Raw genomic sequence first — 25,633 nt, 5'->3', positions numbered from 1 at the left:
GAAGGCTCTAACTTTCTAACTTTCCTTCACAGGTGCAAAAGTTAAAGGGGTTGATCTAGATGCACCAGGGAGTATTAATGGTGTGCCACTTCTGGAGGTAGATTTAGATTCTTTTGAAGATAAACCTTGGAGAAAGCCAGGTAATGCTCTGGTTTATGTTAACTGATACGTAGATATTCAGTAGGTTATCTTAACAATAATTCCTGTTTACTACATGTAGATGTTATCTACCTGTAGCTAGATGATACTGTACAATATAACTTTGTAAAAAGCAGCTAAGTTACTTGTTGCCTTTGTGCTGTGCCACAGAGTGTGTGGGTGTGCCATGTTTCTTACTATATGTCCTGCGCATATGTCAGCAAAAAGAGACTGTAGGACATGCCCTTTATTTTTTTAAGTAAATGCCTATCCTGAACTCTCCTTGGAAATGTGTATTTCTGTGAAGGTTACTGCCATTGGCCTGTGTCATAGGACTGAAGATAAAGCAAAATGGAAAATAGTTCTGGCAGGTTTGAGCATGAAGAATGGTGACACATAGCTGCTTGTGCTTCTTTGTGTTCACATAGGCATCCATAAGCTTTGAAGAGGCAGGCTGGTACCACGTGGGCTTTCCATAAATCTCCTGTGTGTATTGTATGGTTGGCTCAAGTGATTTGGCCAAACTTGTCTTATACTGGTGTTGGTGGGGTTTTTTTCATGGCAGTACATCTTGCTGCTGGGTATAGTTTTTTTCTAGTATTTGCATATTGCTTTGGCAATGAAAATAGTGTCTACAAAATGGAAAAAAAAGAAGCCTTTGGTAATATCTTGGTGTTTGAATTGTTAGCTATTTGAAATACATGCTGTGCGTTTCAATTACGTCTGGTCTCTCTCAGAATAAAACTACTTTGTGACATCAGATGAAACTAGGAGTCAAAACAAAATGAGGAGTCAAATACAGAATAAGCAAAAGGGAGTGGTTCTTCACTGAACATACAGCAAACCTGTAGATCTTACATTTATCCTACTGTAAAGATATGGGGTTTATAATTTCCTATGATATTCTCTAAGTATCTTCTTTGATCCCTGAGACAGGATGCTAGGCGAGATATTCTTTCTGACTAAATTTTACTGTGTTTGTAGTCTTAGCTGTGAATACTCTTATGTTTACTGATGTAAGACTGTATTGTACATTTCAGTAGTGTGTTTTTAGATCAATACCTAATCCATTTTGGTGTTATAAATAGAGATATATGTATGTTCAGCAAAGGAAAGATTAACTTTGTAATGGCCTAAAAACGTATGCTTTTCTATTTAAAGGGGCTGATCTTTCTGATTATTTCAACTATGGGTTCAATGAAGATACCTGGAAAGCTTACTGTGAAAAACAAAAGAGAATACGAATGGGTCTTGAAATTTTACCAGTTACCTCAACTACAAATAAAATTACGGTAATTATTACAACTTTTGTAGTATTCTACATGCTTTTTCCCCTGTAAAGCTGCTTGTGTGTCATAAGCTTGTTCTACCCAGTTCAGTGTGCATGTTAGAGTTTGCACCTGACCCCCCCCACACCCCTAGACCTAGAGTGTTTCTGTGTTGCTTCACTGGCAATTTGTGTGGATAGTGTGACAGACTAGCTACAGCTAGATTGCATCTGTACCATTATTCAGATTGTGGCCCATCACTTAAGAGTTGTATGGTATCTTAATGGGCAATGTGTTATCTAACTTAGGCTGAAGACAATGCTATGGAAGTAAGACCAAGTGCAGAGATTCTCGATGGCAGATACCATCTTTTTAAGGTGAATTTTAGTAAACTTTTGTTGGTTGCTCTCATTTTTGTTGAGTATTGCTTCCCATGCCACCACAGACTGATAGAAGAACAACTGAAATGGATATAGCCATTATTTCAAACTCTCATCTTACATCAGTGACTTTCTGCGTATGTCACAAAAGGCTGATTAAAAAATGTTGCTTTGTTCGTCACCCTTCTGCAAGCATGTGAGTTAGCGGCCTGGTGAACTAACAGATTTCACAGTGAAACTAATTTTTCTTTATGTGATGGTTTATTTTTAGTTGTAGTGCATTTGTTTGTGCAGATTAAAGAATTTGTGCAGATGTGCTGGGGAAGCTTTTGTAGGTTATGGCATGTTTATTTTTCCTGTGGCCTTGTAGTCCTTACTGTGTTTTGTAACCCTTATCCTTGACAACTCTGAGATGTGAAAATCAATCTTTCATATTTTTCTGTTGTCCTTTTGGGATTAGATGGCAATAAATCAAATTGTATATAATATTTTTCCATTCGGAAATGCTGATATTCAGAGAGCAGAAAAATCTTTATGACGATATTTATCTTAAGGATTGAACGTTTTTGTCAACTGCTTTTCTCATTTACTCTTTCATTTGATACTAAAGTTGAAATTAAAATACGAAGGTTATTTATTTTGTTTATTTTCAATATGCAGTCATTTTTATTCTTGAACTGTCATTAAACTGACTTGGAACTGTCTGTTGCTTTCTTCTGTATACTCCTGTGACAGAAGTGTCAATTGTAGACAGGTATGTTTTTTTTTTTCCCTCATATGCTACTTGAGGGTATTCAGTCATTTTGACTTCCATCTTAGCAAGAACCAATCAGAAGCTCCCTGGGGCTTTTTGCCTTCCGCCGTTATCATTATAATAGTGTGATGGAATGGTGGAAATGGTGGGCAATGGGAGTTATGATTTGCAGCTGACTATGCTCTCAAACTTCTCTGGGCTGTTGTCCTGAAGGAAGAAGGATAAGTATTCCAAAGTGAAGTTTCCCCTATTTCTAGCTCAGTATTGACTCTCTAGGGGTGCAGTGACCAAACAGTACAGATAATTGTGTTGTAAGAGTCTGAAGTAAGAGTTTGTCATGTGTTTCACAAGGTGCTTACATATAATTATTAAATGATTTCATTAGCTTTTTTCCCACTCTTCTGAAATAGTCTCACGTAATTTAAATAATATATTTGGATTAATCTTCTGTAACTGGCAAGACTTTGTCTCCTACATTTTCCAGTTATTAATTAATAGTAGTCTTACAGATTTTCAGATAAATACTTACACCAAACCTATTCAGGTTTTTGGTGTGTTTTTTTCTGTTTGTTTATTTATATTTCTACATACTAAAATTTAATTCAATTTTTAATGAATCTTAACTATTTATGTGCCTTTTTGTGGGTTTGGGGAAGAGGTGCCTATGTTTATAACTGAGATTCTGCAAAAGCTTAGTAGTTCACTTGCCTACAAGCAGCTGTGAGATCACAATCTGTATGATGTTATACCATGAGTGAACTAGCTATGTGGCTGGTACAGTGGGAGTGTCTTTAAAAACTGAATCAGTACAGGTTTGTCTTTAATGATAACCCATGTAGGTTTTTCTTTTATGTATAGTGTGCTGCTGAAATCAAACAATACTTGAAGTACTTGCGCCAAAGGTCTTGGCATAGCTTCAATAATGTGTCTCTGAAATTTTGCAGTATTTCAGAAACAATGTATTTTTGAAGTATTCAATCTGAACTAATGAAAAAACTTTGAAAGTTTGCATAACCCAGAGTATGAGGTGACTTCCTGGTATGACTTGGAAATTAAGTGGTTATTAGATCGCATGGTCAGTAGGGCAGATGGAAAATCCACTCAGTTCCTTGTCTCATGGTTTGTTGTTGGGTAGCAGACTTGTTAGGTATCTCTGTTGTTAAGATTATGCAGATTATTTTTTTTTATAAGCTTGTTTCTTTTAAAAGTTAAGATGTTATTTTGTTCATAGGAAATTAGTTTGGTCTGTTCATGTCCAAATCAAGTGCTTAGAAAATAAATTAAAACTGTATAATCTTCTGTAATAATTTGGTTTCAGGCATATTGTTTCTTTGTATATTCAACACAGTACTTAAGTAATATATCCTTACATGGAATAGTAAACTAGCTGCGCAAAGGTGACAGTTTTTTAAAAATCTGAATAAAGTTGGACTTGCCTTTTCTTTTTATTGGCTATGTGCTATGTTGAGTGTTGGGGCTACTACACTTCTGAAGTTAAACTAATGATGAAACATTACTTTGAAGGTACAGCAGGGCAGAACTGGAAATTTGGAGAAAGAGTTGGCAGTGCAGTCGACCAAAGCTGATTTCACATCTCCTCCTGCCTTATTCAAATCAGGAATTCCAACAAACAGGTCAGTTAGACAGTTGTAACTCAAGACCAAAAAACTTTTTATACTGTTACCTCTATGTATTTAAAGTTCATGACTTTTGTAGGAAAAAAGGAAAATACGTTTCTGTAACAGGTAGAAGTGAGGGGAAGAGTGATCCTTACGACTTTTAGCCTTCAGTCACTGTTACACATGAATGCTGTGCTACCTTCTTGGCTATCCAGGAAAGAGAAAGTAGAAGGAAGGGGGAGAAGAAACAGCAAAACCAAATAACAAAGCAGCTATAAAAATCCAGGTGTTGATGTATGACATCATGTTTTCTGTATAGAATTAGATTGGACAACAAAATATTTCTAGCTCTAGTGTCTTTATGGGTATTAGCTAACACACTTTTTCAGTTAAACAAAATGGAATCAGACAACTATGACTTCTGCAACTGGGAGGATTCCTGGAAGCCAGTGTCCTGCAAGGGAGTTTTAGCTTCTCTATATTTGAATATTTTACTATACTTTCTTTGAAATGAGAGACATTATTTCCTTACTAGAGTTTCTTCCCCTCCTTCTCCCAGTCCCAGGCTTTAATACATTCTGTATTAAACTACTGCTGTTTGATACCTGGCGGTTGTCTTAGGATGAATCCATGCTTCTGCTTTACTTTAGTTATCAAGTGATCCTGTTTAGGTGTTTCGGTTCTCTGCAAATTAAAAGCCACTGTATTATAAATGATTGTAAAAGAAGTAGAGCAGGTTGTACGCTTCCATTATAAACAGTTAAAGGTTAACATTTATGACTTGTCTTTAGCACTGCATCCATAAGTATCTTGACTAATTCAGAGACACTCATGTTCAATTATTCCATCCTTTAAGACTTAGTTCAACACCCAAATATATTTCTACTGGGTGGGAAAAAAACCAGTTTTGTGTGATACTGTTGCCTGCATTTTTCTTTCACTCCTAGACTATTCCTCCTGAAAGCCTAAATTCTTCTCTGAGCTATCAAGTTATACTGCTTTGTTTTTAGTAGATCTTAGTTCTCTTTTTCTTTTTTTTTTTTTTTTATTTCTTTAAGTAGTAGTAAAAGTATTCCAATCTTTGTATCAACCCTGTAATTATTTTTTTACTTTTCCTTTCTGAATTGCTTCTGATGTGTGATGTTCTTGTAACAGAGTTCTCAAAATTGAATGTACCGTTCACAGGATAGGCATTCCAAAGGTGTATCTAGTACAGGTTTTGTTACAGGATTTCAATTATTTATGCATTTCATTGGTGAACAGAGAATCTCTATAATACTTTAGAACGTAGTTAATGACCATGATACTAAAATGTAGTTAAGCTTAAAGTTCTAGAAAAAATGCATTGTGTAAATTCTGTGGTTCTCTGAAAACTGCATTTGTTGTGAGAAAGCTTAATACAATAAGGTCATACATGTGCATGGTGTAGGCTTCGTAAGTGAAATCTTTGTTGTATGCTCTAGCAAGGTTAAATCTATTTTACCCTAGGTGTCTTTATACCATATTTTTATGTGATACTTTTTTTTTTTTCCCTGCCTGAAGCTAGCAATCCCAAGTTTAAGAAACCATCTTCCTGATTTATAGAAGTTTAAAGTTAGTATACTGGTTGTTAATCAGGGGTTTCATGAGAAACTTAAGACGTGTCTGTTTTCTCCAGGAACTAAGTTTACCTGAGCAAAGGTTGGAAAACCAGTTTAACTTTGAGAATTAGAAGCTGGCAAGTGAAGTTTGTTGTGTAGATAGAGGAAAGAAAATGGTACATTTCCAGTTGTATCACTTGTGCTTTCCAGTGGTTACAATAGGTTGTTTTATATGTATTTAGTGTGAATACTGTAATTGTGAGTTGTTACAATAGCAAAACTGACCTTTTTCCACATTTTAATATCTGCTCCTTTGGATACATTTGCTTAAAATAAATTCCTGCGTAAAGAAAAAGGTATTTCTACCAGGTTCTCAGAAGAGATTTTGAAAGAAAATCATATGCTTAAAAGTCTGAGAGTGGCTCAGTGAATGAATGACTATTAACTGTATGGATTATATATACTTGAATAACTTCTCCAGAACACAGCTTCTATTTTCTGTATATAAAACCCAGTATTAGTGATTTCTTTATAACCAGGCATTGTTTTATGGGATTGGACTTTTTTTGTCTTTAATGAAAGAGTTAATTTTAGGTAGGCAGAAATTTATCAGCAATCCAGCTCTTTGATAATTTAAAATAAGTGCCTTTATGCCATGAGGCATTTGCAGTAGCTTTGCTGTGAAATTGCTGGAAGCATTTCTCATGTAGCAGTAAAACTTCTCAGCTTCTGGCAATGGTTGGTATATTTGGTAGAAGGGAGGGAAAACATGCAACTGGGTACAGCAGCATTGTTGTGAGAATTGGTAAGGAGCTGGGCATGAGAAGAGGAACTCAAAGAGCGGAAAAGATAGAGACACAAGAAAAGAAAGACTTGAGCAGTTATTTCAGCAAAAGCAGCACCTCTTCTCAGTCACAGACAAGCACTGCCTCCAGAGAAGCCAGCTGGGGCATCAGAAAGTGGCAGGAACAATATAGAAGGGGCAAATCACCTGAATTAAGTTAAGAGGGGAAAAAAAATAGGGCATGGTCCTGATTTAACATTTTAATTCCCCATTTACTAGTCAGGACTGCAACATCATTTTGTGGATAATTTTACACATAGATATTGTGACACATATTTCTCTTTAATGGGAAGTCTGAGGACAGGTAGTTGTTCATACTTTTTTTCATTTTTTTTGTAAACATTAAAATAATTTTGTGCCTACTGTTTTTACCTTTTTGATTCGAGTACAGTAGTAGTTTGCATAATATTGCAGTTGAAATTCTCAAAAAAAAAAAATCTCCGAGATCTAGCAAGAATATTACTCATTACTGATATGGAGGTTGTAGTTTACAAAATAGAAACAGAATTATTGCTCACCAACAAATAGAAGTTAGTACTTCACTAGAATTGCATCCTAAATGTTTAATTCAGAGAAAAATTCAGTGCTTGTTCATACATGTCTGTGTGAGAAATTTTTCTTGAATTTGTAAACAATGACTGTCTTAATCACAGCTGAGCTATTAGTTGCTTAGAAATGGCACCTGAACCTCTTGTCTTGATTCTGTGATATTTAGGGCTTTTGAATAGCATAAAGTGTTGTGTAACCCTGAAGGAGGAGTTAGAACGTAATGAAAATGGTTTAGTAAATGCACATCGTATGCAAATGATATGGTGTAAAGTAGAATGTTCTGTAGATGTAGTTAATTAAAGAATCATTGTGTACATAGTCACAATTAAGGAAAAAACCTAGAGGAATCTCTGTTTGTTATAGTGCTTTCTAGAACATGAAGAGGATTTGACATATTTCAAACCCGCCATAACCAGCCAAATTATAGAGATGTCTTACTGTATTTTAGACCAGTGCTTTTCCTTATGTCATTTTTCAAGGACTGTGAGATAGTATTTCTTTAGTAGCAGAGAAATAAGCAAAAGTTTCATTTACAAGCTGGATGCAAGAACTGGTATTTTCTCATTCCAATAATATATAGAATTGGTCTCCATCACAAAACTTTGCTCTGTCAGAAGCTCTTAGTTTTTTAAGCTCCATTTATGCTTTTTGGGTTATTACTGAAGAGTACATCACACTGACAGGCTAATTTCTCTGAAAGCAGAATTAATTTCAATGTGATGGGCTATTTATCAGCTTTCTCTGTGCTTGGGCCTTAAAATGGATTTGTGATATGTCATTACTATGAAAAAAATACAGGTCTCTTGTTTCATGAACTAGCCTTGTGAGACTAAATGATGAAAATTCAGATATTATTTTGAAAAAAATGTCTATTTTGGGTATCAGTGATTTCTGTGTTGAATTTGTTTGCTTCTCTGATTATATCAATCAGTGGTAAGTGAGCTCAGCAAAGTTGAGGCTGTCCTCAAGAGGAGGAAAACAAAGCATAAGACACATAAGACAAGAAGGAACACAAGAACATAGTAAATACAGTTTTAAAAGTATTCTGTAACTCTTAGATTAGACTAAGTCTAGTGAATAAATGTGGCATCCAGTAGTTAGTCTGTTTCTAAATTATGAAAATTGAAAAGGTGGTTCCCAAAAACAGTTCATTATTTACATTACTGCAGTAATATAATCCCCCACTGTGGTGGGAATAAGTGATTTCTGAGGCTATGAATTTGGAAAATAATTTATTTTGTCTTGTTTTTTTTCTTATTCTTTTTCCCCCCTCTGTTTGCTCTGTAGAATTTAAATAAACTCAGTTTGCCAAATGAGATTGAAATACCTTTGTGAATTAAATCTCCATGGAGGGTGGTATTCATAGTGCAAATAGCTCATAAATAACCATTCTCTAATTAGAGTGAAATCACTCACTGAGTTGCTGGAACGTTCCTTTCAAGCTACACTTTGTATGAACTCTGCTGTGGGTTCATGTGCATCCCACACATGTGGATTGCCTTTTTATGTTTGGGTGTATCCACTGGGAATGCATCTGTATCCCAGGTGCCCTGATCATGTAAGGGACAAAGCAAGGCCTTTCTTTTCTCTGTACACAGCACTGAGACAGAAGCCTAGTAATGCCTGCTTAACATCCTATCGTTGAGCTAGATAATGACTGGTGAGTCTTTGAAATTTCCTCATGTGTCAACTTGCTATGACTTAATCAAGATCCTGAATCAGATTTGCCCCTTCTGCAAAACTGCTGAACTGTTAAATTCTGGATGCTTCAGATGCCTCTCTTGCCTTTGTGAAGATTATGTTTTTGACAGTGATGTCATCTGCTGCTCCTTCTGCAACTCGACATATGCTTTCTCTTGTTTCATTTCAAGCTCTTTTAGTGGAGTACTTAATTAAATCATTATTGCAGTCTTGGAAATAGAGAATTTCTCAAGTTCAAGGTACGATGGCAAATTCCTGAACTCATCCATCATTACAAAAATTAAATCTCTTGGCAGATGTTGGGAAAAACAATGGACATACCGCTATGAAACATTATTAAAAAAACAATTATAAAGCACCAGCTTGGTGAGGATGACTGAGCATAGGTCTACTCTTTAGACTATAGAAAAATTAAGTGAAAACAGTGTTCATTTCAGTAAAGTTGATGTCTAGGAACCAACTGGTGGACCAGATTTGCTTCCTTTGATAATGCAGTGTTGTACTTGGGCTGCTTCCCAAGCCAAAATTGGTGTTATTGTAGTATGGTTGATGCACATATTATACTAATGCTCAGTGCTCTTGCACTGGTGTCCATTGCCTGTGTTTTCAATGCTGATTCTGCAAGTTGCTGGCAGCATGCAAGCAGTGCAAGAGAGGAAGAGTCTTAATTTGACTTAATTCCACTCCCAAGTGGAAGCCCTGTCAAACAGTGGAGCGGGCCAAGCAGGGGGTCACCGTAGGGAGGGACTTATTGCTGTAGAAGAATCATCTATCATACAGAGACTAAAGCTAAGTAAAATGAGTTTTCTAGGATATGGCTTTTAGATAATTAAGAGAAGATACTAGTGATGGAAGAGAACCAGTGTCTTGGAACTCTGAAAGCAAATGAGCTGTCACAGTGAAGACTGAGACATGTTGTTTTACAAAAAGTCACTTGTCCGGTTTTGGTTTTGTTTTTTGTTTTTTGTTTTTTTTTTATAATGAAACAGTTGGTTTAGCAATTATAATTCCTATATTTCCAATTTAGTTGCTGAAAGCAAAATAATAATCCACAGTGCGGCAGTGTTAGAATACCATGAAAGACCACTGGGGAGGATTAGGAAAGCAGGTATTGATTGTTTCAGGATTTAGACTGGAACAATATGACTTTTTAGGATGGGATATTAGAAAATCAGAGAATTTCTGTAACTTGTGTTATCCTTGGAGAGGCTGCTGTATTGTATATACCGGTTTAGTTTGCAGATGTATTCTCGGGCTCTTGTACCACTGGACTTTTTTTCCCTCCAAACTGTTGTGCTTAATGAGCTTGCTTTAAAATCCAGGAGGAGGCTCTAAACCCAGATATTGAAAAACTCAGAGGACGCATTCGGATCATCCTCAGTATGCTGTCTGCCAAGGAACTTTAGGTTATCTGTGGGAGATATAATTGATCCTTCACGCTCTAGTGTCTGCTGTGTCTTTTTCAGCTGCATTGGAATCTAGGTATTTATCTAGGCAACTGGGGTCAGAGCTATCAGTCCAGCAGCACCCGGAGCCTGTCCCAGCTGTTCTCCCTGCTATTTGTATCAATGTGGTTAGTAGTCCACTAGATACAAAAAATACAACAACTTGTCTTCTAAAAGTACAAGCATTTTTTTTTTTTAATTGATTTATTTCCTGAAATTTCTTGAAAGTTTTTTGCCAGTCTTTCTTTTTGTTGCATATCACACTATTGGTAAATACTGTCAGTTTTCTCTACTGTGGTTTCCCTTATAGATGTGACACAGATGCAGCTGTTTCTCTCATCTATTAGCAGTGCAATTTTGTACCTCATTTTTTAATGGAGTTGACCTAAGTGAATCCTGCTTTTTAAACTTTTTTTAATTTAGAAATTAACTGTGGGCTGCAAAGCAGGTAGGTTTTATTCTATCTGCATAAGAACAATAGAATTATAAATATAGGTTTCTGGGTTTCTTTTATTTTGGGGTTGCAAACAGGAAAATTCACTCTACTTTAGATTCTTCCTCTCTTCAAAATAGAGGTTCCCCATTGTCGCAGATACCAGGTTTTAGTTGTAGTAGATAACATTCAGATCCCTGTCACATTATTTTCTAGTCTGTTGTCTAGAGTGCTTCTTTACTGTTAGTACATTCCCATGTGGTTGATTTATTGAAAATTTTGAGAGATTGATTATGCTTTAAATTTAAGTGCTTATATCCAGTGGAATGTCATTGTGTCTTTACCCTCGGTGTAGCATTTTTAATCTGCTTTGCAAAGTTAAAAATAAAAAGTTGCAGTTGACAGCTGTGTGGCCATAATATCAGATAGTTTGGGGGGCTTCAAGATACCTCTCTTAACAAACTATGTGAATATGTACAAGGAAGTTAAGAATTTTATAGTAGGACCAGCTTAAGTCTAACAGGCATAATCTTAATAGTTTGACTGGTTTGGAAGCTGAAGTGAGGTACGTTTGCATTTAAAATTCACACAGTCATTGCAGTGTGGACTTGAATAACTTGTTCATAGTGAACTGAAATAACTGAAAAATCACTGAAAATTTAAATCCTAGATTGCATTTTTCTAAATAAGATGTACTTCTTCAAATTAGTAATAATTAATAATTACACCCATTGAGAAAGAGATCTTGGAATTATTGTTGCTGCTTCCCAAAATTTTAGTTCAGTTTCTAGTGTGAGCCAAAGTAACAAAATGGAATGATAGTCATCAACAGCAGTGGGAAACAAACCAGAAAAAGTCATTAGGATAGTACATAAAGCCATGATGCATTGAGAGCTGAATATTATCTGTGATTCTGTTCATGTCAGTCAAGAAAAGATATAGTAGAGGTAGGAAGCACCCACAAAAAGATGAAACAAGTAATGAAAGTTAGAGTTACTTCTGTATGAGGAGAGATGTGGGCTACTACAGTCTGGGAAAGAGACAATTAAGAAGAGATACAGCAGAGGTACCATGAATACTACACTGCCAGAGAACAGGGTGTGTGTGTGTATATATATATATTTATATGTAAGTGTGTGTGTATATATATATACACTTTTTTAATACAAGGACTGCAGGGCACCAAATACATTTATCAGGCAAAAAGATATCCAAAACGGATCTCATCACTGAAGATCAAACGTAAAAGTATGTTCAGAAGAGATTGTACAAATGCAAGTTAATCAGGAGCTATTAAAATCAGTTGCATGGGAAGTCCTTAAAATTTGATTGTCAGAAACTGAAAGGGATGTGCATATGCATGTCACTTTTCTTGTCATCTTCCTCTAAAAATCCATTACTAACTACTTCTAAGGTAGGTGTTCTTAATTTACATTATGTTCTGTTGTTGCTTCATTGGGTTGTAAGGGAGACTGAGGTGCTGCTCTGTTACTTGTTTCTTTAAAGGTGAATATAGTGCTCAGCTATGCAAAGGTTTTAGAGGTGTTTTTTTGCATTTGGAAGACTGAGAAATGGAAGTATGAATGGCTTGTCTGAGATTCCTTTGAGTTTACACAAGGTTTAATTTAAGAGTCAGTGTCTCCTAGTTTCATGTACTTTCTGGTTGATATTAAGACTGTGTATTCCAAGATAAGAGAGATGGCAGCTGATTTTATTCAATATGTGCTGCAATATCGATAGTATGCATGGTACAGTTGGATTATGTTTATTTCTGCCTCCTAACTTACCTTTGTTTGATCTTCCATGGAATCCTCCAGTATGGTTTTTTGCATTTTTTTTTTCTCTTTTATCAGTAACAGAAGTGTAGATTTATTATTTTGTAGGAGATGGAAGGAGGGTGTGGAGAGTCAGCCTTCATCCTATAGGAGTCTTTATTGCTGCATTGTTTAGTTATACACACTTGCATAGTTCAGCAAATTTATCACATTTAAAGTTTTTCAGAAATGGTCTTTTATATTGTATACAGGAGAATGAACCTTGGCACTTAGAATGAGAGAAGTCCATAAGACTTTTTTTTTCTCTCTTCTATTTTTCTTTTATTTCCTTCTGTAATTCTGCTTGTTGATTCTGGTTTGCCCTCTGTTGCAGGCGATTATCTGGCACAATAGATGTGATCGGACAGACCATCACTATCAGCAGGGTGGAAGGACGACGGCGTGCCAATGAAAACAGCAACATACAGGTTTTATACTGCAGATTTGCATACTATCTTTGACTAAAAGACATTTTTGCTTTCCCGTAGCTTCTGATTAAAACATTTCAGTGTTGTATGAATGAGACAGAAGTAGCTTTTAAGTCTAGGAAGAAAGTTGTGTCATTAATTGAAATATATTAAGGTAAAATATTTAATATATTTCAAAAGAGAAATGTTTTGTTATACTTCTTACTGAAAAGAAATGAGCAATGTTGCAGACTTAAATCCAGGAGACAGCATTGGCTCTGCTAGATCTGCATGGGATAGTGTTTTGTTTACTAAGTGACAAAGATAAATATTTAAACTGACCGTCCATTTCTCCCTTATTTCAGCTAATGCTGAAAGGGAAAGCCTCTTCGTATGCAGTTTGAGAAACGCAGTCTTTTAAAAATAAGTTGTGAAGGAATAAATAGTTGATAGTACTTTTTAATTATATTGCATTATTTTACCATAAATTGTAAGATTGGTCTTTATGATTTTAGTCTTTATGGTCTTGGATTATCTTAAGAAAACAACTAAATTGAATACACTTTTTCCTCTCCTAACTTACCTGTGGAGAAGAATCAAGGTTACTTGGTGCCCTAGCTGAATTTCCATGCCAACTTAGGTTAAGGTTAAACAATGAAGATAGTAGTGGATTGTAGTGTTTATATTGAAAATACTGCTATGTGTTATTGAGCTGATCTCACAGTGTTTAAGTCATTTAAAGTCTTGGGTTTTTTCATGTTTTTCATCTTGATTTTGAAAATGTTTTCCTTTATATATAAATTTAAGATGGTGTTTTGGGCCATATTCAGATGCCTTACATTCCCTTTGAAATCTTATGTTTGTTGTTCCCTACTGGCTGCTCTTAGACCCTCAGAGGTACTTGGCAAGTATGGGATACTGAACATAGACTGCAGATAGAACTTAAACTTTCTCAGTATGACTTTTAGGTGCATAAGTAATACTTTCCTGTTGTAGTAACTGGAAAGAGAGGAAACCTATCTTCTACCCTTTTGACATAGCAATTGTAACTATAGTTTGATATTTTACAGGTTCTTTCAGAACGATCTAATCCTGAAGTAGACAATTTTACCAAGCCACCTCCATTTTTCCCTCCAGGAGCTCCACCTACCCATCTTCCACCACCTCCTTTCCTCCCACCCCCTCCAACTGTCAGTACTGCTCCACCTCTGATTCCCCCACCAGGTAAATATTCTGCACCACATAGGATGTGAAAATTGAGAGATGCATTATCATCAAATGCTTGATGATAATGAAATAAAGACAGCGCATTCCATACACATTCGGCTATATGTGCAGAATTTCAGAGTTTTGTGTTCTTCTCTTTTCTTAAATATATCTGCAAGGCAGAAACAGAAACTTCTGTCTTTTAATTTCTCAGTAAGCATAATCCCAAGTAGTAAATAATTACCTAAAGACTAAATGTTGGGTCTTGTGTCCTTGAAAGTGTTTGAAGTGAGAAGCTGTTTTCTGTAAGTCAACTAGTACTAATGCTATTGAGGTACATGTTAACAAATCATTCTACAAACTTTTGAACTAAACGTATGTCATATCATGAATTTGTGTCAGAAGTTGGATTCTCCGATGTCTAAGGTCAAAGCAGCAAAAGAAGCTTTAATTCCCCTTTCCCCTCACAGCATGTATGAATTCCTAAAAGTCTGGTAAGAATTGTGTTTGTGCCATATCCTTTCTTTCAGTCAGAGGTCTTTATTGGCACCTGATGTTTTTATCCAGCATCCTGTGCCTATGAATCTTATAAGAATAAAAGCTCTTTGAGAACTCTTCTCATTGTTAAATCTGGTTTGAAATTTACTGATATTTACTGAATATTTGCTGAAACTTGATATTTATGGATATTTACTGGAGGGAGTGTCATGGGCATTTGCACAAATAGTGTAGTAACCTGAGTGTTACCATTTTAAGAAATTAAGTTCAAAAGGACTTAGCAAGGAACTAAGAATAGTCAGTAAGAAATGAAGATAGATGGATGGAGAGTATTTGAGAAGGAAAGTGAAGGATTTGTTCATAGAAGAGAGTGATTTAAGGTGGAAACCCTTTCTTTATTTTCTCCTTTTGTTCCTTTCATTCTTTTCTTGACTTATGCTGAAATAATGCTGAGCAGTTTCTTTGCTATTCTGTTTGCATAGGGAATCTTTTAAAAGTTTCTCTATTAATGCTTTTTCATATAAGCAAGGAAATAACATTATTTCTGTGCCGCAACTTTGTGTGGGGCTTATAGAGTTTGAATCTTAATGGAAGATGTTGCTTTCTTCAATTGCTGCTGATGATTTTAAAACTATTAACTTCTGCTGCCTGGCAAGCTCTAGCTTTCATCAGTGATTGTCATACACAAAGCGGTACAACCTAGAAAACAGAAGAGATTTAAAGATGAGCTAATTCTGTGCCCTTTCCCGAGTTTTTGTGCATAAATGAAAATAGGGTGACTAAAGAAAGAATATGCTACTGCTCTGGCAATTTTGTGATGTTTTCTTACTGCAGAGGGGACAGAATCGTGAAGGAACGTGACGCTATCTGCAGTTTTAAGCTGCATTAAAACCTTTCTGATAAAATAATACAGATAGCGCATTGCAAGTTTTTAGAAAGTAATTCTTTTAATTATAACTGTGGTAAAGGTGATCTAAGTTGTATATTATTAAAAGCATGAGAGGAACCCCCACAGACACCCCAAAACGCACTTGGTGCAGGGATGTCATATAGGTGTACTGGACTATTCTTACGAAAGCCCTCACCTGTTGAGCTTTTAAAGGTGAAAGAAATTCACATATGTTACAGACTTAGCAAGCAGGTTTGGCTTTAGTCTTGTGGTTTACAGACAGGTTTATGACATACACTTGTTCAGTAGGTCTCCTTCAACATCCTTCCGTGCTTCGAGTCGATTTGAAAATAACGATTAAGAGCTGTGGATTTGGTTTCTTCAGGCCTGTGTTTTAATTGTGCTGTTGCCAGCTCTTTAACTTCAAAGCTGTTCCTAAAATAGAATCTGCCATCCCTCCTAGGTTCAGTGGAGGAGGAGGAAAAAAAATACTCTTACCCAATATTAAACCAGGACTACTTGCCAGAAAATTTAAGTATTCCAAATATAAAACATCCTCCAAAAGCCCCTTTGAAAAAGGATCTTGCTTTGAAGTTAGATCTCTTGTTCTAAATTCATTCACTCTAGCAATTCAAATCTTTTTTGAGGAACGAGTCCTGGAATGATTCAAAGAGCCAAATGCAAAAAATTCTCAAATACTCCTAGGAGATCACTGGCTGTGGCAAAAAATGTGTTGGTTTTTGTTTGTTTGGTTTATTGCTGTGTTGGAGTAATTTAAAGAAGAACGTGGATGCTTCTGTTTAACAGACTTTAAAAGTTGTTTTATGTGTTTTGGTTTAAGAGTGTAGTTAAAATGTGACATGTATTTGTGATATTAAAAAAAAAAAAAAAATGAAGTATTGAACTTTCGAGAAATAACTTTGGGAAGTTTGACTGCTTAGACTTCTACCAGGGCCTAGGGAGTAACTGTACATCTGCTCAGCCCCAGCAATCTACATGTGTACTTTGTATCTTGTGATGAATGAGAGGGAATTTGACTTAGTTTAGCCTGTGGCAAAATAAGTTTTTACACCAAATTGAGTTATATCACATTGCTGTGGACTATTACACAGTTCAGCTAATTTGCAGCATGTTAAGCTGTGGCAGCATTACCATGTTTGATTCCTTACTCTGCAAGCAGAGCACATGTGGCATTGCTTTCCTTTAGTAAAACCTGCTTGGTTTTCTGTAAATATTTACCAGCATTGAGTTAGTAGGATGGTATAAAATGTCCTGAAAGCAAATTTCAACACATTAAGTAAAATGCTCTAGTAATGCTGTTTGGATTGCTTTTGACACACGAGTCTGAATATTTAGGTTTAGGCCAGGTGTGTCTTTGTGGCAGTACAACCTGTTGTGGAGACATCCCATGATCTTATGCTGAGTTCTGTGCATAGTGCAGAGAGCCATGTTCAATGCTAACAATATACTGCAATTTAAACTTTCTTTAAGCATAATGTAGAGCTAGTAAGTGAATCAATTTGAGAAAACTTCTGATATTTTTCTAGCTTCTTAACATTGCTGTTAAGAGGTATTTTTTTTATATTTATATATATTCTATGTTGTAGGCTTGTGAAGAACCTGTTAAGATGGACAGTCAACCAAAAAAAGATTATTAGAAAATACTTCAGCTATGCAACAGTTTGAGTTCCCAGTCTTCTTTTTTTTTTTTTTTTTTTTTTTATTTTTTATTTTTTTTATTTTAAGACATTTTCATTAGGAGTGTTTGGCCTTTTAAAGGTTACACTGTCAAACTTTTTATGGTGTGATTTCTAGTGTTCTTAATGATAGTGCACATTGGAAAGCTTGTATGCTGCTGAAGAGGAAAATGGCTCATGAAGGTTAGAAATTTGACTTTTGGGGTTCTCTGTCAGCTGATTTACATTTTGGCTAAGGGATTAGATTTTTAATCTTCAGAATTGGACATCAATGTCAATTTTGTTTCACAGTTTGTTTAATCCTATAGGATTGATGCTGGTAAGAATTCATGTCAGTGAAATCACCAGCAATTAGTGAACATTGGTATTGATTACCCTTCTTCTGTATGCATATTCCTTCATTCTGTGCTTCTACCAAGGCAGTTTGGGAGCAGTTGACATTTCTAGACATTTTATAATATGTAGGTGTAGTTAAATGTTGCTGCCATACAACAATCTTTTAGTTCTAGTATTGAACTAATGATATATACATAAAATTAATTGTGCAGTGGCCAATACACTTAGGGTATTCTCTGAATGATGAAGTCGGGAACTTGAATGAGATGGGTTTTAATTTAAGCTGGTCTTGCGACTCTTCTGTCTACAGTTATGGCAAAACTGATGAAAGCATTTGGCAAAGTTGTCTGTTCTCCCCCACCCCCTAAAGTCTTGCAGTGAGTTGTCAGATTGAAAGTACTTGTTTTTTAATGGAAGCAGAGTTGCTCGTAACTGAAAGAGCTTTATGCCTGGTATAGTAGTCCCTTTTCTGTTGGTATTGTTTTAGCCCAGTTTATTATTTTCATGTGACAGTGTTTTGTGTGTTCAGTTGAGGTAAAGCTAGTTCTTTGCAAAATACGAGAGGATAATGCGTCCTTTAAAGTATATGAATGATTTTTACCTTTTAATCATTCCCTTCATAATCAAATAAAATAGGTTTATATGTTGAGGCAGTATATTCTGTTAGGTCAGCTAATTTAGTTAGGAACAATTTCTCAGCATTTAGTTAGATTCATAACAGCTAAGCTAGGTATGAAAACCAGAAAAGTTAGAATCGTTCTTGAATGTGCATTAAAGGACGCACCTTTCTTGAATATTTACAAGAAAATAGAGTACTGAACAATTTTTTTTCCCTCCAAGTAGCAACTGAATGATTAGTTGCAGTGTGGCATAGCATTGACTGAGAAGTCTGTAATGCTTACTGTTGCTAGAATATTTTGTCCATGTGGACCTACTGTTTCCTATCCTAAGCTATTAAAGGTCAAAGGCCAATTGCATTTCCTTTCATCCCGTTAAGGAATATAAAATAAAGCAAAGATATTCCATGGGATGTTACTTTCCTTCTGGATACTAAACATTTGAGGGTTATGGATTTAATTATAATCTTGAGACCTAGAGTCATTCTTCATTATTTTTGTCTAAATAAGATCCTGAAGAATATGAATTTAAATTAAAAAGCCAGATTGCACAAGGCCTGCATAAAATCTTAATATTTGGTATTAATGTGAGATCTTGATCTGAGGACACAGAAAATGTTATCATTCTCCTTGATCATGTATATGGTGATAGCTCGATCTGATTTTTAGATCTGCAGATAATAAATGTAAACTATTACTATAATTGATATATTATTTCTTGTCTTTTTAGGTATACCAATAACAGTGCCACCACCAGGTAAACTTGCTTAGAATTTCCTTCCACATTTGGTTAAGAAGTGAAAACTTAACTGATATGCAACTTATCAACTTTCTTTTAGTCATATAGATAAAAGTTCATAAATACAAATCTATATGCATGGATATAGGCTCAGTTATTTTGATGCCAGGCAGAAAAGAAAACGTATGAAAACACCATTGACAAGTGGACGTGATCAGCCAGTTTCTAAGATTTGTGCTTCCTTCTTTTCTTCCCATTCTGTTTTTTTCAGCTCCGCAGAAAATAGTTGTGATTGTTGTTTATTAAGTATTGTTAGATACTCAAGAATTTTCCTATGCTTCTAAGTTGTATTTTTAAGAATGCTAATGTATTTGATTTGAAGTTCTGATAATAGCTGTTTAATACTCTGCCTTTGTTAAGCTGGAAAGTAGTTTTCAGTCTTATAAAATAAAACCCATTTACACAGTGAGAAACAATTTTTGCATTGTACTCTCTGCAATTTGTTTGCCATTGTACGCTTAGGTTAGTTCTTTTATGTGTTCATGTTTGTGTTCTTTTTTTTCTTTTTTCCCCCCCTCACCTAATTTATTTTTACAGGCTTTGCACCACCACCTGGCGGTCCTCCACCTTCCCTCATACCCACAATAGAAAGGTGATTATCTGTTCAAAATTATATAAAGAAATATATCAATATTCTATAACTGAAATAAATTAGTAAGGACTCTTAGACTACCCAGTGTTCTATGGATTTTATCTGGAAGAGGGGAGGTAGTTTCAGATTTTTACAGTATTTTTACAGAAATGTTACTAGTCTCATCTGTCTGACAATATTCTTTTGAGTAGGTTACTTGACCACTCATTAGTTTAGTTCAGTTATGACACTATATCAATGCCAAGACTTACAAATAAAGGCAAGGCAATGATTGTTAAAGTATTCTTCAGTAGTCTGAAGGCTTATTTAAGTGAACCGTATACTTGTCAGCTACTGTATTCTTTTCTATAAATGCAAATAAACAGTTTGGCCACAGATTCAAGCCCTCATAAACTATAGGAAATGCCAGAGTTCCAAGGATTCCAAATTTGTGTTTCTACTGTGTTTGTTCTAAGTGCTCAGCTTTAGTAGGCCTAACAGTATTTTTTCAATACCTTTTTTATATACATGTATATGCATACATACATATATATATATGTATGTATGCATATACATGTATATAAAAATATATATATGTGTGCGTCAAAGGAAGAAAAAGAAAAAAGTTGGCCAGCACAGTCCTTAGAAAAATATTTATGTTTTGCTGGAGGCCAAAACCAGGCCATATACAAAACTCACTTAAGAAGATGGTGCAAGCCTCTTGCCAGTCCTTTGGATTTCACTGAAGGAGGGTGCACACATATGTTCCTTTGAAATTGAAAATTCTGTTAACGTATACGCTACAGGATGATGATGATAAATCTCGCAGAAAATCTTCATTTGATTCAATTCAGGAAAAATCCCTAACTGGATGTGTTTGATGTGCATGAAAGTATTATTTCATACTGACAGTTGCTGTGACTGCTGCTTCTGGCTGTGAAGCAAGTCATTGCATTTACTTGTTGTGAATATTTATGTATTTTCTGAAATATGATGTGAAAAAATAAGAGTTTATTATAAAACCTAGGAACTAAATCTCATACTTTTAAATGTCAAGGTTTTGCATAGGCCTTTCATTATCATTGGGTTTGTTTTGTTTTTAAACTAAGCTAACACAAAACTTACTTCTTAATGTTAAAGTGCCTTCAAGAACAGAAATAGCATTTAGGTTAAAAACTGCAAAGATAATTCATTCAGGTTATGTAGGAAGCGCTAAAAGTCATGAAAGAATTATATATGTATGAATTATGTTCTGTATACATATCATCCTTTTTAACCTTTCTGGTTTTTACCTTGTGGAGTTGGCTACCACTGAAAGAAGTCAGCCTAGAAAATGTGTAGCTAATTTAGTAGTTTATTTATAGAACTACACATTTGAAGTCCACCTGTTCTTAGACATGCTCACATATCTACTTTTTAACAGAAGGAGTGAGAACGGCTTCATGAATGAAGCACTTTCAAGCAATTGGAGATTAAGTTCAGTATCTGTGAAGAAACACCTTACGATACAAGACATATGAAATAGAAAATTCATTGAAAATATGAAAGAACAGCTTTGATACAAATATTTTTTTTTGTTTCCATTTTTAAAAGAGAGAATTATATTTTCACCCCCTGTAGCAAAACATGAAATATATTTGTGTTGATAGGCAGCTTCCTTAATTAGTAATGCTCAAAACGGAGGACTCAAGTCCATTTATAACAAATACTTTGTTTTAGTCTGTATACAGGTAAGAATTCAAGGCAATAATATTAAAAGAATATCTTTATTGATGGAGGTAGCTTTGATGGTAAAACTGAATTTTTACATGGTTTTTTTTTCAACAGTGGACATTCTTCTGGCTATGATGGTCGTTCTGTTCGTGCATTTTCATACGGCAGTGGTGAGTAAGCTTGCAAGCTCTGGAAATTTTGACTAGTGCTTTATCAGTTTGATATACTTACCAGGATTTTAGCTAAGAGACTAAACAGGTCCTTTCAGTAATTCATTATGAAGGTTCATTGCCTACTGTTGTAAACAAACACATGCTGTTGCAAATTTAACAGCTGTTGATAAATAACTATAGTTTTGCTTACTTAGGTGTATGCTGGATATCTTTCCATGATTCTTTTGCAGAACTGTGTTTTTGAAAAATAATACACTGTAATATGGACCACAAGTCAGGGAGAATTTTCTAAGAACTGGTAGGATTCAGAAGCAGGAGAACAAGTACTGTCAAACAGATCATCAGAATTTTAACCAGCAAGAACATTCATTGAGAAATCCTGAGTGATATACCTTTCCTTTGAAAAACTGTTTATCTAAGATACTAAGATCTTCAGCTATCCTGTTGCAAAGTCAGTTTTTATTTTTTTTATTTTGATTAATGTTATGGAAAAAATCTGATGCTGAAAAACATCACTTTCTGATCTTATAGCAAGAGTGAACCAAAATAGAAGTTTGATTATTTTCAATCAAATGGACATCCACAGAACCTGCAGTGTTTAGAACTGTTACCTAGCACAGCTCTGCTTCTTGAGCCAAAAGAGTGATGGCAATAGTAAGATGTCATCTTCTTCCTGACCTAGCCCAAATCGGGAAGATAAATGTAGAATCACAGGTTGGAAGGGACCTTTAAAGATCATCTAGTTCCAATGCCCCTGCTCCAGGTAGTGACATCTTTCACTAGACCAGTTTGCTCAAAGCCCCGTCCAACCTGGACTTGAACACTTCCAATAATGGGGCATCCACAGCTTCTCTGGGCATCCTCTTCCAGTGTCTCACCACCCTCATCATAAAGAATTTCTTCCTTATGTCCAGTCTAAACCTACCCTTTTACAGTTTAAAATCATTGCCCCTTGTCCTGTCACTCCAGGCCCTGGTAAAAAGTCTCTCTCCATCTTTCTTTTAAGCCCTGTTTTAGTATTGAAAAGCCACAGTAAATTCTCTCCAGAGCTTTCTCTTTCCCATGCTGAAGGAGAGATGTTCCTTCCAGCTCTCTGATGATTTTTCATGGCACTCCTCTGGACCTGCTCTAACATGCCTTTCCTGTACTGGGGGCCTGAGACCTGGACGCAGTACTCTAGGTTGGGTCTCATGAGTGCACACAGAGGGCGAATCACTTCCCTCAACCTGCTGGCCACACTTCCTTGTATGCAGCCCAGGCTACGATTGGCTTTCTGGGCTGCAAACTCACATTGTCAGCTCATATTTAATTTTTCATCCCCCAGTATCCCCAAGTCCTTCTCTGCAGGACTGCTGTCAATCAGTTCATCACTCAGTCTGTACTGATATTGAGGATTGCCCTCACCCGGGTGTAGGACCTTGTGTGTTGCCAGTCACTGCCTCTGCCTTCAGTGCATCTGCCACCCAGCCCCATGCCTAGTGCCTTTTCTTCCAGCTGACTCGTTCTGTCTCCTTGCTCTTGGTTCCTTTGGACACTAGCTGCTGGGAGTAGAAATTGTAGGGAAGACTCTGTCCAGTTCTGGGGATACATAATGTTCATCACAGATCAAACATGCAGATAATGTATCTCCCAAGTGTTAATAAGTCTTTAGAGAGGATATACAAAATGCAGTTTTTTGAATGGCTTGTGATTTCTTGAAGTTGGAGCAGTTTATGGAGTAACAAGTGGTACTTTGTTGACATTGAAAGGTTCCTCATTAGTTATCAAGTGTTTGCTTTCACACATGGAAGCTTGTTGCATTTTCAAGAATTCCTGATGTCAGCAAACATCTGCTTTATGCTAACTAGTTTTTTAACAATAATTGAACTAGTTTTGCTGAAGTTTTAGTAAAAAGGTGAAGCTGAGGCAGGCAGTTGAGATACCCAAGTGACTATTTTGCTGAAATTTCAACATCTAAACCCATGTAGAATATCATAAGGAAAACAGTCTTACAGTCATTAATACATACATTGTATCCAATATGTAGTGTCAGAATTTAGAATGTTTTTCACTTTGGAATCTCCTTTGTTAGAATCTGCTATTCTGTCAGGGACACAAGAATATTTCCAAGTTTTGTGTTGACCTTCAGAGGTGATGGCATGCTTGTGTTGTTGCAGTACCAATATTTGGAAGATGACAGTCATCATGACCACACCAACACTGAATTTGAATTTCTTCAGCAGGGTTAAAAATTTGTTTGCCTTTGTATGGTTGTGGAGACAAAGGAGTACAGTCTGCTCCCATTTTCCCAGTGTATCTGGCATCCCTACTGTGGCAAAAGCTTTTGTATTCACTACACAAAGCAAATTGTCTGTCTCTAAGCTGTGCTTGTCATACAGATTTTTGAATCTGTAGAGGCTCAGTGGCATTTTATCGCTGCTCATCTCTTAGTGAAAGATGTTTTCCTGGCCAGCATCTTACTCTCACAGACCCTATCTCACAATGGGATCACTGGCTGGTATTTTACGAGTGCTCTCTGTGCATCAGAACTTAGGTAAATTGAGGACTCAGCAATGCAATAGGGTACAGATGATCATTTTAATTAAGAATCACTAAGTATATTTATTTAATAGTTGCTTTGGGTGATGGCACTGAATCTCCAACCTGTTGTTGTCTTTGCCAGTCTGTATGTATCATGGCTTTGTCAAAATTGCGGATGAAGATGAGCATGTGGAACACATTGCAAAAGATACCATCTTAAGGCTCTAGCCTTTCTTCTGGCTATTCAAATTGCTAATTGCATGCTTTGGTGTCTTTTCCCTAGTGGTCAGGCATGTTTCCCACTGCAAGCCCATTAGGAAGGTTGCATAGTAAAATAATATTCATAACTTGTAGCTTCAAGATTATTTATTTTGTCTTTGTGCTCTTCCACTGCATCAATGCAGTGTCTTCAGCTTGCTCTTAAGTTCTTTCACAATTCAGTGCTACCTTTGCCATCAGATCTTTGAATTTTATTGAGCTGTCAATATATGACACTGAGTTTGGTCTGCCAGTAAAGTGACTTGCATGGTTGTTTGATTTTTCCCCTCAAGCATTTCTCTGTTCTGTGCTCTAAATGTTCTGATATCTTATGAACTTGCAAGAAATTCAGCATTACAGAAACAGTCTGAGAGTCAGTATTTTTTGAGGCACAAAGAAGGTGTATTAATAGTTTGCCTTATACTGTGACACCATGCAGCCTTCAATTTTTAAACCATCTCCAAAACAGGACTTAATTCTCCAAAACTATTGGTTGTTCAAAGCTCCCTCTCTTCCTGTTTTAAAAATAAAATCAGAGTTAAACTTTAGAAGTGTCTTTCTTTTTGTAGAAATTATTGGAATAATCCATGTAGAAATACTAAAAGTTACAAATTACTTCATTCCAAGTAGTAAACGCAGAACGCCGGAACATGTTATAAAGTAAGCTTCTGGTGTGTTGTGAATAATTACTCGTGAAAATCTAGATACAAAAATGTGGAGAGTATCAAATAACTGGTTTATCTCAGGTTATTGGGGGCGAAATGACAACCTTCTGTCTGATGAGAATTAGTGCAGATGCGAGGGAGTAACCAAAATTTATTGTCACAGTTTATACTACCATTAATAATTGTTTTGTAGTATGCATTTAAAGTTAAACTTAAGTTTACACTTTAAATCGGAATATTCTGGCAGCCAGTGTCTCATAGACCATACGTATGTTGTTGACATAGTGGCAAGTCAAGGAAATTAGCAGTCTTTAAAGTCCAGCTGTTTTTTTGCTATTTCTGGCTGCTTTCCTTAGAAGAATTTCAGGTTTTGGCAGTATAATGAACAACATACTATTGTATTAGGGTATTTTCTTCTGTTAACTCCTCATTTTTTCTGTAGCCCTGAAGTGAAACAGTGTCAAGCATTTTGTTAGAGGCAAAACCTCATATAAATGCTTTTTTAAAGAATTACAGTGCTTTTCATTGCAAATGCATTTTAACAATTAAGTGTTTTTTCCTGCTCCACTGCCTGCTCAAAAGGTCTTTTGTATTCCTCCTTTGGATGCTTGGCAAACTGCTGTCTTAAGCTTCTGCCAAAGCTTTCTGGGGCAGGCATACCCCAGACACTCTAAGCAAGGCAGTCTGAACATCACGTCAGGAGAAGCCACTGGTTTTATAACTTGTCAGTATTAAATACAGTATCAGTAACACACTTTA

The 25,633-nt window shown here is 35.8% G+C and overlaps 1 protein-coding gene across 10 annotated transcripts in view; it reads left to right on the top strand.

The window, feature by feature from the left end:
• Positions 1 to 25,633, top strand: part of FIP1L1 (factor interacting with PAPOLA and CPSF1) — a 45,262-nt gene that overhangs the window by 10,547 nt on the left and 9,082 nt on the right. For 6 of the 10 annotated variants that reach the window (XM_032998998.2, XM_032998990.2, XM_032998992.2 and 3 more), the window contains exons 6-14: positions 33 to 140; positions 1,300 to 1,430; positions 1,715 to 1,783; positions 4,065 to 4,174; positions 12,860 to 12,953; positions 14,003 to 14,156; positions 18,906 to 18,932; positions 19,512 to 19,566; positions 21,373 to 21,428. In XM_032998998.2, coding sequence (XP_032854889.1) covers positions 1,383 to 1,430; positions 1,715 to 1,783; positions 4,065 to 4,174; positions 12,860 to 12,953; positions 14,003 to 14,156; positions 18,906 to 18,932; positions 19,512 to 19,566; positions 21,373 to 21,428 — 613 coding nt within the window. In that variant the 5' untranslated portion in view covers positions 33 to 140; positions 1,300 to 1,382. The remainder of the gene's footprint in view (positions 1 to 32; positions 141 to 1,299; positions 1,431 to 1,714; positions 1,784 to 4,064; positions 4,175 to 12,859; positions 12,954 to 14,002; positions 14,157 to 18,905; positions 18,933 to 19,511; positions 19,567 to 21,372; positions 21,429 to 25,633) is intronic. The other 4 variants (XM_032998994.2, XM_032998993.2, XM_032998999.2 and 1 more) reach the window with 1 other exon arrangement.

Source organism: Tyto alba, unplaced genomic scaffold (assembly GCF_018691265.1).
Source record: "Tyto alba isolate M040663 unplaced genomic scaffold, T.alba_DEE_v4.0 Super-Scaffold_6, whole genome shotgun sequence".
In the NCBI taxonomy this organism is placed as follows: Eukaryota; Metazoa; Chordata; class Aves; order Strigiformes; family Tytonidae; genus Tyto; species Tyto alba.
Note: the sequence above shows the minus strand (reverse complement) of the source record. Positions and strands in the feature narration are given on the sequence as shown.